Genomic DNA, 13,732 nt, shown 5'->3' with positions numbered 1-13,732 from the left:
GTGCTGGCTGTGAACTCTGCCCCCTTCACCTCCATACATTTCACTGAGAGCTGGTTTCTAGGTCAGAGCAGGGCAGGCAGCACAGCTCCTTATGGAAAGGTTGAGTTTGTTGTGTGTATGCGAGTGATTTATTCCACCCCTGAGCAGATTTTTTTTTAAAGTTTCCAGTGTTCATAACTGGCCCTTAGTGAGTTTGCTCTGGTCTGTTTTTCTGAACGCACTGTTGCCACTCCAGTGGCCAGGGTTGTGTCGGACTAACAAGCAAAAAAAAAAAAATCTATAGCTACATGTAGATCAGTGCTTTGCCTTTTCTTTTCTTTTTTTTACCAGCACCCATGACACCATGTCTCAAACGAAGTCCCTCTCTGCCCCTCCTCCTGATGTGCTACAGGTCATCTGACCCCCAGACCTTCAGCCTCTGACCTCATGACCACAGTCTGTCTTTGCCCAGAGGCTGCTCACACATTCATTGAGACACGCATGTTTTGCGTGTAATTCAATTCACCTCAGCAGCTGAACATCCACCTTTTAAAAGGATACTTCTTCCATCTTCTGAGCAAAATGCTTGAACCCGTTGACCCCAGTCCTCAGGGCTGGGATGCTCATGTGAAAGTTTTTTAAGTCCACAATAACATTTAGCCTAATAGTCAGACCACGTTTTAGACTCTAATCAAAACTTCCCAGAAAAAATAAGTGATTTCCTAGATCATGTCATCATTGCCAGAATGGTAATTCCCCATTTTTTTTTTCTTTCTGCTGGGCATCTTGGCAGCAAATAAATATAGATAATAGATAGAGGTTCTCTCTTCACAGTGCAGCTCATTTTCCTATTCATTGCTGCTGGAAAGTCATTTCCCAGGTTTGATCATTAGCTAATCTATTTGAATGTTTTTGTAAGAATGACTGAGCCTTCCTCTCCTTTCGATCCAGAGCAAAACCTGGGCCAAGGCAAACTGGCTCTGTTTATTTATATATTGTATCCATTGGTCCCGCTGGTCCTGTAGACTACTTTACTGGGTTTTCATATCATTATATTAGGTTTTTGAGTTTTTTCTGTCTTTGTTTTTCAACATACATTTTTGTCTCATGTTTCTGATTACCCAGCATTAAATCATTAGTTATCTTTTTTTCTATTTTGGGACCTTTTAATACAATTCCAATGTGAGGTCTGATTATTTTACTTAATATGGTCTCTGGTTGCAGTACATTCATCTGTCTAGCTTTACTACATGTATCATAGTCACAGGACAGCTCTTATGGTTTTAAAGTGTTTTTAATCACAAAAGATTGACTAATATTTATAATATATGAGCTAACAAGGTTTATGTTGTCTCTGAACTCTGATTTGGCCCTGACACTGCTGAGCTCTACCTGTTCCTGCTGTATTTATACTTCACTCAAGGTCACTGGCTTGGCAGTGGTCTGCCTGCCCTGTTCCCCCCCATCCTCTCTCTCTTCTCTCTGTCTCTGTCTCTGTCTGGCTGCTGTCAGGTGTTTCTCTTTCCTTTTTCGGTCATCTCACCATTTCCTCTCTTGCTCCATCTCTTTCTGAATGATTGCGCGCCGGTCAGTCAGTGTCACGTTGAGGTTGCCCCCTGTAGTCTGCCAGCAGTGTGTAACATCTTCATGCTTCATGTCAACTCAGTCAAGGAACAGACACACGTTTTAGGAAACTGTGATTTCTTTTTTGAATCACTGATAGAAAATGCAATGTAGAGAAGAAAACTATTTTTTTTATTATTGCTTTATCCATATTGGGTAAAAAAAAAAAAAAAGGTGTGAGCTGTCACACAACCCCGGCAACCTGAAGCCTTTCTTGGGGTGAAGCCAGACTGTCTCCCCCTCCTCCGCTGGCTCCTGGATCGAGCCTGAAAAGGGCTGGGCGGCCTCTGCCAGCCTCCTTCTCAGCCCGTTCAAAATAAGGGCAGAAATCAAGCGGGGCCTAGCACAGAGCCTTTGGGTGCTCCCAGTGAGCTCTCTGACACAGCCATTAACTATAAATACTCACCACTGACTCCTCTCTCCCATTCTTCCCCATCCCCCCACTCGCTGCGTCCGACCCCCCCCTGGGCAATCGCTCAGGAGACTCCACCTGTCCTTGAGGGGACAAAACAGTAGGAGGAGGTGATTCCTTGTATTGTGTTGTTGACTGCATTCACATACATACAGTGTGTCATGCGGTCTGTCTTTTGACTTTGTAATGAAATTAATCAGATATCCCTGTTATACTAGGGCAGTTCTTGTTTTGCTTTAGACTGTGGTGTGTCCCCGCCCCACCCAGAGAAATATCAGCAGAATAATCAAGTGCCTCCTCCATGTTTAGTGTTTGTCCTCCAAAAAATCCCGGCTTGGGCACCAGTGGGTGTGTGTTTTGTTTTCAGAGCGCTCATGTTTCAGAGACATTGCCATTTTCCTTCCTGTTCATTCTCCAGCAAAAAAACAATGAGTTGTAGCAGAGACACATTAGAGGCATTCGGGCCTTAAATGTTGTGTTTTGTGGTGGAAAGTAAAAAAAAAAAAAAGTCTTGATCTATTTTACATGCACATCTGCTCTACTGCAAAAATCTCCCTTGTGAATTTCTCAGTTTTTTCCCAAAGGTTGCCAGTTTGACTGCACAGACCAGATCTAAGAGGAAAACATGATTCTGATTTATGATATACCATCATAATGCAGTTGTGTATATATCAGGCTATAATGTGCACAAGGGCAATGAAGGGTCAGTCTGTCCCCATTTCCCCCTTTATGTCACTGTCTGGATCCCTCTTATTCTTGCGTCATCTTTGACAGATAATCCCTCCTTTCTTGTTCAAGTTGAGGACTGTATTGTCCCAAATGAATGGGGAATTTAGTTGGAGCAAAGCTATGAAACACAATATTAGCTCATATTAACGCTGTTTGTCAGCCAAGCAATTTAAATGCCTGCCACAGGTCACCTCGAGTGCAGCTGGGTAAGTAATACCTAGTGTATTACTTACCTACTTCGATCATCATATTATGTAGTCATATGAGGAGTTTTTTTTTTTATTCAACTTCCCCCACAGTCCCAACACTGGATACATTTCATTGGAAATTAGCCATGAGTAACTCACACTACGTGCATTTCCATTTTCTTTCCTCTTGCTGCATCTTTAGGCCACAGTCACCACTGTTTCATCACAACGATTAAAAGGAAAATGCAAGAAAGTGAGGTAACAAGTTGCCGTAACGCGTGTCTCAACAGGGACCAGAAGTATTTCTCTTCATTACTGATATTTATATGGGTCCTGGCTCAGATTATCCTTCCACTGGGTGAAATGTGCAATCAACTACTTGTGTTGAAATATTCACACTATGATGTAGAAATTTCCCTTGAGCATCTTTACCAGTCACCCACCGCCCTCAGCGACCCCCCCACCCCACCCCACCCTCTCTCTCTCTCTCTCTCCCTCTGGCTCCGCTTCTTTTTCTCCCGTCTTTGTCGCCAAGCACAAAGGAGCCGTTATCCTTGGGCGACTGGTCGCCATGGCTACTGGTGCCCCCCTCCCGCCCCACTCCCCATCCCCCACCCACATTCCCAAGTTCTGGTCCAAGTGGGTCAGAAATGGCCCACTTTTCTTGGCCTCCCACCAGTCCGTGCCAAGTTAGCAATGGAAATATCAACTCTCGAAGTGGAATATTTTGTTGCGGCAATAACAGGGATGAGACGACTCTGCCTGTCTTAGTTGACTTGTGATGATACGTGATAAGAGGTTTGATGATATTGAAGATTTATTATTGACTGAATGTTTTGTCTCCTGCGTTGTTCGGGTTAGGGTGTTTGCATGCACATTATGTTTTCTTTCTTTGCTTTTCTCTACATTCGTTGGCCTAATTGTGTCTTAATCTGTGGCTTTCATCAGTATGGATACTTTGAATGTATATGCCATAATGTGTGTGTGCTTTATGAACTAACTGTTCATAATAAAGTACTTAATTTTTATGTTGTTTTTTTTGTCTTTTTAGGGATTTTGGGTGGAATGACCCTGTCATGATGTCACAGCCATGCCACACCCCACGCTTAGGTGACCAAGGAGGACATGTCTGGCTACCAGCCAATCACAGAGGGAGTCCCAGTAGAGTTATGTCCGATTCTGGTGCAGAAACGTTTCTTCTCAAGAGCCTCCTGCATCACTGACACTCCGCCCCTCTGGTTAGTTTAGAGGATGATGATGACGATGATGATTTTGATCTAAATAACTAATTGCAGACAGTTGTATGTTAAAATGTCATTATTAAACATGCAGATATAATGTAATGCAACAGGTCGCAGGACCAAGTTGTTTGTAGCTAAATACGCTGCATTAACTTTTCTTTTTATTTCCAAACAGGTCATAACTCCCGTGCCCACCACCTCCACTCCTTCTTCCTCCGGGGTCCTCACTATTCCTGATTACCTACCTTGGGATGTTGGCATCGTTCTGCGGCAGTGGCCATGGAGATAGACAGATTCCTTCAGTAGGCCATTTCAGACACAACTTCCAGATGTTGTGCCAGATGCAGCTTGTCCACACGGGCAGAATTAGACAAGGACGGGCACAGAGGTGAGACACTGACCTTCAGCCTCATCTGCATTATACTGGTCAGTTAGACAAGAGACAAACTAATCTTATGTACTGCATGAATTATATTATGTCCTTATAGTTGTATTTTTTTATACAGATAGGGATACACACCTTGGACCATAATACAGAAGCTTCATAACTTTTGCAGATCCCATATTAACTGTTTGGTAGCCATGGCAACAAGGTTTAGGAAGAGTGTATTACACAAGCTTCCTAACTTCCCAAAATCATAAATAAACTCTTCTAACTTTAACTTTTTTTTTTTTTTTACCGGTGGCATGGGACTCGCTTTTGTAGCAACAACACTAACTAGCTCAGGGCAGAGAGGGTTTCATACAGACACCTTGCACAATAAGTCTTGACGTCATAGGTATTTCATGTGTTGAGTGTCATGGCAGGATGTCAGAATCAAGGCTGCACCCCTTAAACTATTGACCTTGAAACTGGGATCTTTTTCAGCATGTAGTTTTGCATTTCTTGTGAGGTGTGTAAAAAGAAAAAAAAAAAAAAGATGGGTGTGTTCCACAACAATGATCATCATCATCAAGTATGTACCAGAAGCTTGTGGTGTGTGCAATATGATTTACTGCTCGGTGTGATACATGCAGCATGTCTGAGGCAGTCAGCCATGTGGAGAGCAGAAAAATTCCTGCGTATCACATGAAACCTGTCAATCTTATTCAGCTATGTAGCAAAATTTTCCCTCTGTAAAGAAGGAAAAATGTTACGAGCAAAGCCTCAAGATTATAGGCGTTATAAAATATTCCCATGTAAGTGTAGACAGTTTAGAAAAGTTCAGTGCCTTCTTGTCCCGTACAATTTTCATTTTCATGTTTTTATTTTATCTTATACTGTTATCGAGTACTTTCTTAAGATCTATCCTGACTTGTAATGTTATGTTTTGTTCCTCTCAGGTGCTGTGCGGTTCAGCTTCCTGTTTCACTCTGTTTGACAATATCACAGCAAGAGCTATAGGACTTCCTATTCCTGTGGAACATCTTGCTCGGCCTCCCGGCAACTAGGGAGGACCTACTTGACTTGTTGCACAAAAGTTTAGTCAAGACTCTCATCCTCCAACCAGTAGAAACCATGCGGCACATTCACGTGGAATTAGCCCACAAAAAGGCTCCATTAGAGCTTCCGGCCCAGGAGGGGGACTTGCCTCCACCGACAGCCCCCACACAGGGCTTAGACCCTGGAGTCAGACCAGGGGTGCCGCGACACTTTGGTCAGGAGGAGTTGCGGCTCCAAAAGGTCTACCAGCTCTCAATTTTCTCCCAGTTGGGGGGATTTTCTACCTCCACAGAATCCAACACTGATGCCCAGCAGAGGCATGTGCGCTTGGGAGTGAAAAGGGGGCTGGAGGAGCCCCAGTTGACTCATAAGCGCCCCCACCTGGGAGACTCCTCAGACAGCGAGGCACTGGAGGGAGACGTGCTGTGTGGGCCGGCTCCAGCTCAAGGCGTCGGGATGGGGTTGGCGATGATGGGCCCCGGTGGGCTCGGTTCTGTATACTCTTGCACACAGATGGAGCACAGAGACTCTGAGGGCGGACTGTCACCCAGGTCTCCCCCTCTCTCCCCAAGTCACACCCCCTCCCGACGCCCGACTCAGCACAATCACGACAAGCCCATTCCCGATGTATTATTTTCTCCACTCTCGCCCAAATCGCCCCCGATCTGCGACCAGCAGGGCCACTCCCTCGGAGGCTCGGCCAGGACCGAGCCTCCGAACGGGGGCCGCACACCCACCTACTCGCTAGGAAGCCCTGGAAACGAGAGCTGCGCCAACGGCTCGTCCGGAGGCCAACCCAGCCCTCACCCGTATGAGATGTCCACATACGAGACCCCCAACCCCGCCAGTCCCACCAGCCCCCCGGGCCCCTTCTCACCCCCACATCACACCGAGCTGCAGGAACCGGGGGAGGCCACCGAATGGGATGTCGGACTCGAATCTTCCCCACCCGAGCGAAGTGCCACCCAGGCCGCCGCCTCGTCCTCCTCCTCCAACGGCCTCGCATCCTGGGAGAAAACACCCAGCAGCAACGGCCACCGTCTGTCCTCCGGGGGCCACTGGCCGGCCAAAAAGAGGCTGCTGTCTCCGAGCGACACGGGGGACTCGTGTTCAGAGGACGAGGGGCCGTCCACATCCAAGAGAAGCAGGCTGTCGCTGCTGGCTCCGGGGCTTGGCCCTGCCTCATGTCGCAGCACTGATGCTAAAGCTGCCCCGTACTGGAACCACCTACTGCCCTCTGCATGGGACCGGCCTAAGGTTAGCACTGCACCCACACACCTGATATAGTAGAGAATCAGAAAAACCTTTATTGTCCCTTGCAAAAAGTAATGGAAATTTGTCTTTGACATGCTCACACATGTGCATAGAATAAAAAACACAAGTCAAAAACACAGTTGAGACATAAAACAACAACACAGAATATATGCAGTACAGTATAAACAATACAGAATGTAGTGTAGAGTGATTTGTTGATGATGCTGATGGTAGATGAGATGAATTTGCTTTGAATGAATCTGCCTCTGCCAAGACAACTGCATCAGCCTGTAGGTCATCCAACTAGCTAATAGCTAACATTAGCTGTTATGTTATGTGACTGGAACAACAAGAAACCCAATTTGAGAAACAAAACATTCCTATGATCCTATTATTCACAACATAAAAAAAAAATTCAAAGGGAGTAAATTAGAGTTGAGGAAACTGTTTTTGATGTTTGTAAGTTTAGCTGTTGCTAATGTTAGCATACAGCTGCTACTGCTAATTTGCGTGTCTAATTGAAACGTTTTGAGTTCAGCATAGAACTTAATTCCTTTACTTACCAGAGGTTGCTGCCTAGAGGGGGTATTATAACTTCTTGTCTTGTAAACGTGGCAATCTCAGCAAGATCCCACTTTCATCTGCAGAGAAAACTTAGAAACGGCCTCTTTTAACCACAACTAGAAAGACGCTCTATGTATTGTAGGAGCATATTTGCATGTAAATGCCCCAAAACATTAAGGCCTCTACTATGCGGAGGCTTCTACAACCTGACTATGGAATAAGGAGTAGCTGTTCAAACTCAGTAGTTGATGGTAAGACATCTGCGAGCTTTGGCAATCTTGGAAAAAAAAAGAGGCCGGGGGCATAAATAAAGAGAAGCTAAGGGAACGAGTAAAAGTGACAGAATGAAGTGGCGGCCGGCTCATTATCACACCACACTGGAACAGGCTGAGTAGCTCCAGAATAAAGCCCATTGAGGGAGGGTCCATTGTTTGCTTCCCCCCCCACATGAGTGTACTGTGCCTCTCACACATGTGCACACACATAACCACACACAGGCACAGGCACATACACACATACAAACATACATCCTGCTTAAAAAAAAATGGTTCTGGAAGTAAATTGGCCATTTTTGAACACTGGGAGGCCAGAAAGAGCTTTGAGCGTGTGGGTTTATGGGATGGGGAGTGTGCTAATGGTGACAATAGGGTTCACTAGTTCACTAGTTAGGTTTCATCAGCGGTGGGCGATCACTTTGGCTAGAGGTGTTCAGCGTACGTGTTAGGGAAGCATAGGGAGAAACAGATCGATGTAAGGAGAAGACTCAAGGGTCGAATCAGGAGCAGAGAAGACGGTGACAGGAAAACCAAATGTAAAAAAAGAGTGAGGGTTAACAGCTACAAGTGATACTTCAATAAATAAAGGCTAGAAAGACATATTTCAGATACACAGCAAGGCGACCATGCGATAAAAATCCGTAAACATGCCGTATGTGGTTTTGATCGAGTGTGACGATGAGGCGACGAGCTGACAAAGACCTTCGAGCTCTGTGGAGAGCCAGTGCAACCAAGGGTTAGCCAGCGCCAACGAGCTAACCATGAGCGAAGGGCTCACCGTGAGGAAATGGCAGGCGGGTAGCGTAGGGTTAGCTGGTGACGAGGCGTCTGACAGTTGGGTGACCTTTAGGATGAACGGCAGCCTGGAAATGGGAAATCTTTGTGCGCATGACACAACGCGCAGTAGTCAGTGCTCAGTAAGTAAGAAAACACCTGAAGTACAGAATTACTCATCTGCATTTCCATAACAGGGACACAGACAGAGACTAAATGCACTGAGACTAACACTTAAGACTATTTAATACCTAATAGATACATCAGGATATTAATAGAAATAATACATCATGATTTTCCTTTTTCTTCCCAGACTGCCACAGACTGCACAAGATCAGGGCGACGACTAAAAAGTGGGCTGCGGCTGAAAAGGTGAGTCATCAGTCATATTTTTGAAAAAGTTATATTTGTACTTTAAAAAAAAAAAGCCATCATAGAACGATCAACTACTACTAAAAACAGAACAGAGTTTAGACTGTAGCAGATTTGTACCTTTGAGTCCAAGCACACATGTGGATGGATGGGATCAGTTAAGTGTCAGTCAGATTGACGACGGCAAAGTAAACACAGGGAAAGGAGGTGGGAGTCAGGGTAGGTTGTATGTTATTCTAAATTAAAGGGTTTTGTGTCTGGACTTGAATACTCAGACACACTCAGAGGCATGTGACATGTTGGTTAAGGCAAAATTATTGTAATCTTAACCACTAACCACCGGTCTGTTTTGTGTGTCTTTGTGGTCGTACTCAGTCGGCAGCTGCGCAGCGGCAGACACACAGACACCGGCCGCTCCACTCGTTCCAGCTGGCCCTCGTCTTCCATCAGCAGATCATTACTCGGCAACTTTGAGGTACAAATTTCTTAATTTCTGGGGAAGAGACTATTGCAGTGGCATGCCAGTGACGTACTACAAACTATAACCACTGTAAACCGCTTGCAGGTGGAAACCAGGTAGAAAGTTGGTTCTGCTTTAAGACATTTCACAAGAACTGATTTTATAATTTATTTGCAGATAATAAATCAAACAAATTATACTAAAATGACAATGCACAGCAGGGAGAGGACAACAAGCACAAGAGGGGTGCATTCATTACAAAAATTGTTTTATTTTGATTAGGTTTTAGCCTGTATTTAGACTACAACAGGACTTAAAGAAAGATATAATAAAAAAAAAAACGTTATCAGCAAAAAAAATGTTAATTATTTGCATATTTTTCATGACACCCATGGTTATAAGGACTTAACTTGAATGCAAAAATAAACTGGATCCAAAGAGTCATTGACAATATATCTGTTCAATTCAATTTCAAGAGCCAAATAACAGCTTGGATTATCTCAAGACACTTGACAGGGAACATAAAGTCCAGAGAAATCCAACAGCAATCATAGTGATGAAGCACATGGTGACAGTTGGGAGGGAAAACTCTCTTTTTACCACTAAGAAACTTCCAATATGTTTAGATTGTGATGTATAAATACAATGTTTACATTTGATTTATTTAATAGTGTGGGTTAAATCTTATTGACATTGAAATGAAGAAAAACAAGTAACAATGTAACTACGTGATATCAGAAAACCCCTCTTTTGGCTCAAATCGCCCGTGGCCAGCAGATGCATATTTTATTACTGCTTTCAACATTGCTTTGGTTTCAATCAAAATGAATGCATGAAATATGATTTTTTTTTTTTTATGGGTATGTCCCAGTGTTGACTCCGTGGCGCTGCGGCAGCCTGTTGCTAATAAATTTTTCACTGCAAGTTTTACAGAGCAAAAAAAAGAGTTTTAAAAGGCTCTGGTTTGTTGCATGATGTGTTGCAGGAATCCATACTGAAGGGACGCTTCTCTCCGTCTGGCCGGATTGAAGGCTTCACGGCGGAGATCGGCGCCAGCGGCTCCTATTGCCCACAGCACGTCACTCTGCCCGTGCAGGTTACGTACTACGACATCTCAGAGCACAGCGCACCCTCACCCTTCTTGGTAAGTCTGTGTGTGTGTGTGTGTATGCATGCACAGTGTGTTTTTTTTGTGTTTTTTTGTGGTTACGTGCATGCTTAGTCACGCGCAAACAATAAACCCCACAGGAAACCAACACTGTTCATTACACATGGCAGGTTTGTTTGCTAGCATGAAAATAATACACACATAAAAAAGGAAAAACAAGGTAAAATTAGAGATCAGAACATCTACCCAAACAACAGCTATAGATCTGGCTTCAGCGAGGGTTGATGTTGGCTTTCCTCCGCAGAACCAGATGTAAAAACTATGTGCTGTGTTTTTTTCCCCTTTCGTGCAGACCGTATACCATGAGACTTTTTCCCCACACATCAGCACTTTAACACTATACATTCAGTAGTAATCATATAGCATAAGCTTAACGCATACTAAGGCAGGATCAGCATTAATACATGAACAACCCGTGGTCCTACTGAGAGGAAGTCTTGAGCTGTGTGCTGCTGTTACACTAGAACATTTGGAAGCCAGCTGTTTTCACTTTCTGAGCTTCATGCCTCATGATGACTTTGAGTTGTTGTGTATAAAAGTGGTGAATGTAGGGCCTCTTTTGATTCAGCTCTTTGAACTGTTAATCACATTGAACCTAATGTGACTCCCTGTGTAGCTGCCTCGGTAACGACAGCAGAATATGTTAGAGAGTCAGCCAGCTTTCATTTAGGATTTTCTTTCCCTTTTGTCTTGTGTATTTTGATGATGAATCGGCTCCAAATGTGAAAACGTGATGAATGTGTCTCATCATCACACTGCTGCTGCTGCCACAATGCTGCCCCATTAATACGTTTCATTTCAGTGCATTTAATCAACACCTTCAATCCTGATGTAGAAGTTCATGGCTATTAAAATGTAGCAAATATGAGAGGTATCTCATCATGAACGGTGATTGAAGATGTTTATTTAATGTCACATCTCTCTCTCTCTCTCTCTCTCACAGGGGGTGATTTCCCTTGAGCCTCTTGGAAAGAAAGGATACAGCATACCCAAAGCAGGGACCATTCAAGTGGTGAGTTTGTCTTTACATATGAATTAAAACCGTGGCTCTCTATCTTATTTCTTATTTTTGCCGTTTGAAACTCTGACTATGGTCTCCCGTGCGTCCGTCCTCAGACCTTATTTAACCCCAACAAAACTGTGGTGAAGATGTTCCTGGTGACCTACAACTTTGGCGACATGCCTGTCAATCACATGACCTTCCTGCGCCACCGCATCTTCCTGGTGCCTGTGGAGGAGGGGGTCGAGGGGAAAGGCGAGGCGTCTCCAGGGGGCGGAGCGGTAGACAGGAAGAAGATCCTCTGCTACCTGATACATCTCAGGTACAACTGCAGTTTCATAATCTCCACAGAATTGTATTACATATATTTATATTATTGATTATATACTGTATGTATAAGGTTGTCACATTTTGTGTAACGTGCCTGTTTGCTTTCTTGCAAAGAGTTCAGTCAGATGATTGACACCACTCATGTTTGTAGAACAAACATGAAGTTGTAGTGAGCAGCTGGTCAGTTTAGCTTAGCATCAAACAGATACAGACACATACAGAAGACTTTATGAATCCCCAAAGGGCAATTCAGTTCCTACAGTCCGCTGTGGCCATACACATACACTCATTCACACAACCTAACAAACATAACAGAGAATAAAACTCATATATACTGTACAACGAAGGCAATTTGCCAATAAAGTGCAATAAAAAATGCGGAGAGCAGAATGAATAACAAGGATAAAGGAACAGTAACAGCTCTGTCTTTGCTCTCACCTAAGAAATACCTGTGCTCATAACCGGGAAGGAGGATTTAGTTTCCTTATGGCAGCTGTTTACTCCCATTTCCAGTCTCTATGCTAAATTAATCTAACTGGCTGCTGGCTGTGGCTCGATATTAAATGGACAGATATGAGTGATATTGATTTTCTCATATAACTTGGCAAGAAAGCCAGCAGGCATAGAAGCATCCCAGAAGTATTTACTTAAAGCTTTGGTTTTTTTTTAATGTGTTGGTAAAACAAAGTGTTTATGCTAACGCTGCCTGTTGTTTCTGCCCCGCTCAGATTCCAGAGCTCCAAATCTGGGAAGATCTACTTGCACAACGATATCCGGCTGCTATTCTCCCGCAAATCCATCGAAGTGGACACGGGGATCCCTTATGAGCTGAAATCTTTCACCGAGGTGCCAAGAAACCCTAAATACTCCCCCCGCGTGTGACCCCCCACCCCGCCCCGGCGGTGTGAGTCGACCCTCCCCAGCGCCAACGCAGCCCCTCCTGTGCTTCCTAAAAGGGAGGGAGGGAAACAGACAGACTGCTCGAATGATGGACACAAAACTTGAGAAGACTGAATGAGACATGACACACGTTCACAAGACACAATTGCACATATGATCCGGTGTCGGCCGTTGGAAAAGTCCCCCTTTTTTATGCATTTATAGTAACCATCGAAAAAATTCAGATACCGATGCGAAATGTCACTCAAAGCAAACATGGCATTCCTTGTATCTTCCATTCAGTGAAAATGTTCAGAAAAATTATTAGAAATATTTGTGTAGGAGCAGTCAAGCATGCACGCAGTCAAAAAAGCAGGACTTTTTCAACGCCTTCATCTCCACAGAGAAAGAAATGTACAAACACTGACACACATACACACGCACCAAAACAGACCGACGAGACTCACGGACAGCACATACCACGCGCGTCACAGCTGAAAACACTTTATGGTGGCGACTCTCTGAGTTCAGTGTTAACATGCATGCCTTGTGACTTAAACACCTGAATTTTCCTCTAGTGCCGTATCACACTGTCCTTCACTCTGCCTGCAGCTCCATGCAGCCTCCTCATTGGACCAATCGTTTCCACAACTCTGGATCTGACAAAAAAAAAAAGACACAAACAACAAGCACATCCCTGATTGTGGGGGGGTGGACAAGATTATTACCACCACCCCACCACCACCACCACCATTCACACACTCACACACCAGCGAGAGAGGAGATGAGGAGAGACACAAACACTAGTGAAAGTTGAGGGCTGAGTTGAATCGGCCGTCTTGATTGGATGTCTTATTTAACCCAAACTAAAAACCACATCGACACAATTTGACCAAACTCATGATGTCTGTTGAAAAATACATTTCTCTTCTTGCCATGGTACAGACCACTGCGTAAAACTCCCAAGTCAGGAGGGTCATACCATGTCATGAAAAACAGGGGAATCCAATTCATTTTAATGTAGCCAGACTGAGGGACACTGTGCTGTTTTCTTTCTTTTT

General features: G+C 44.2%; 1 protein-coding gene across 4 annotated transcripts in view; it reads left to right on the top strand.

Moving 5' to 3' along the window:
• The window catches only part of atosb (atos homolog b), a 29,122-nt gene extending 15,390 nt beyond the window's left edge, over positions 1–13,732 (top strand). For 3 of the 4 annotated variants that reach the window (XM_085786018.1, XM_085786019.1, XM_085786017.1), the window contains exons 2-10: positions 3,983–4,169; positions 4,348–4,560; positions 5,496–6,852; positions 8,776–8,834; positions 9,210–9,309; positions 10,280–10,438; positions 11,406–11,474; positions 11,579–11,784; positions 12,521–13,732. In XM_085786018.1, the coding sequence (XP_085642144.1) occupies positions 5,671–6,852; positions 8,776–8,834; positions 9,210–9,309; positions 10,280–10,438; positions 11,406–11,474; positions 11,579–11,784; positions 12,521–12,674 (1,929 nt within the window). In that variant the 5' untranslated portion in view covers positions 3,983–4,169; positions 4,348–4,560; positions 5,496–5,670 and the 3' untranslated portion in view covers positions 12,675–13,732. Of the gene's footprint in view, positions 1–3,946; positions 4,170–4,347; positions 4,561–5,495; positions 6,853–8,775; positions 8,835–9,209; positions 9,310–10,279; positions 10,439–11,405; positions 11,475–11,578; positions 11,785–12,520 lie in introns of all 4 variants that reach the window. The other variant, XM_085786015.1, reaches the window with a different exon arrangement.

This window comes from Trachurus japonicus, chromosome 9 (genome assembly GCF_045865225.1).
Source record: "Trachurus japonicus isolate A0001 chromosome 9, Traja_1.0".
Taxonomy (NCBI): Eukaryota; Metazoa; Chordata; class Actinopteri; order Carangiformes; family Carangidae; genus Trachurus; species Trachurus japonicus.
Note: the sequence above shows the minus strand (reverse complement) of the source record. Positions and strands in the feature narration are given on the sequence as shown.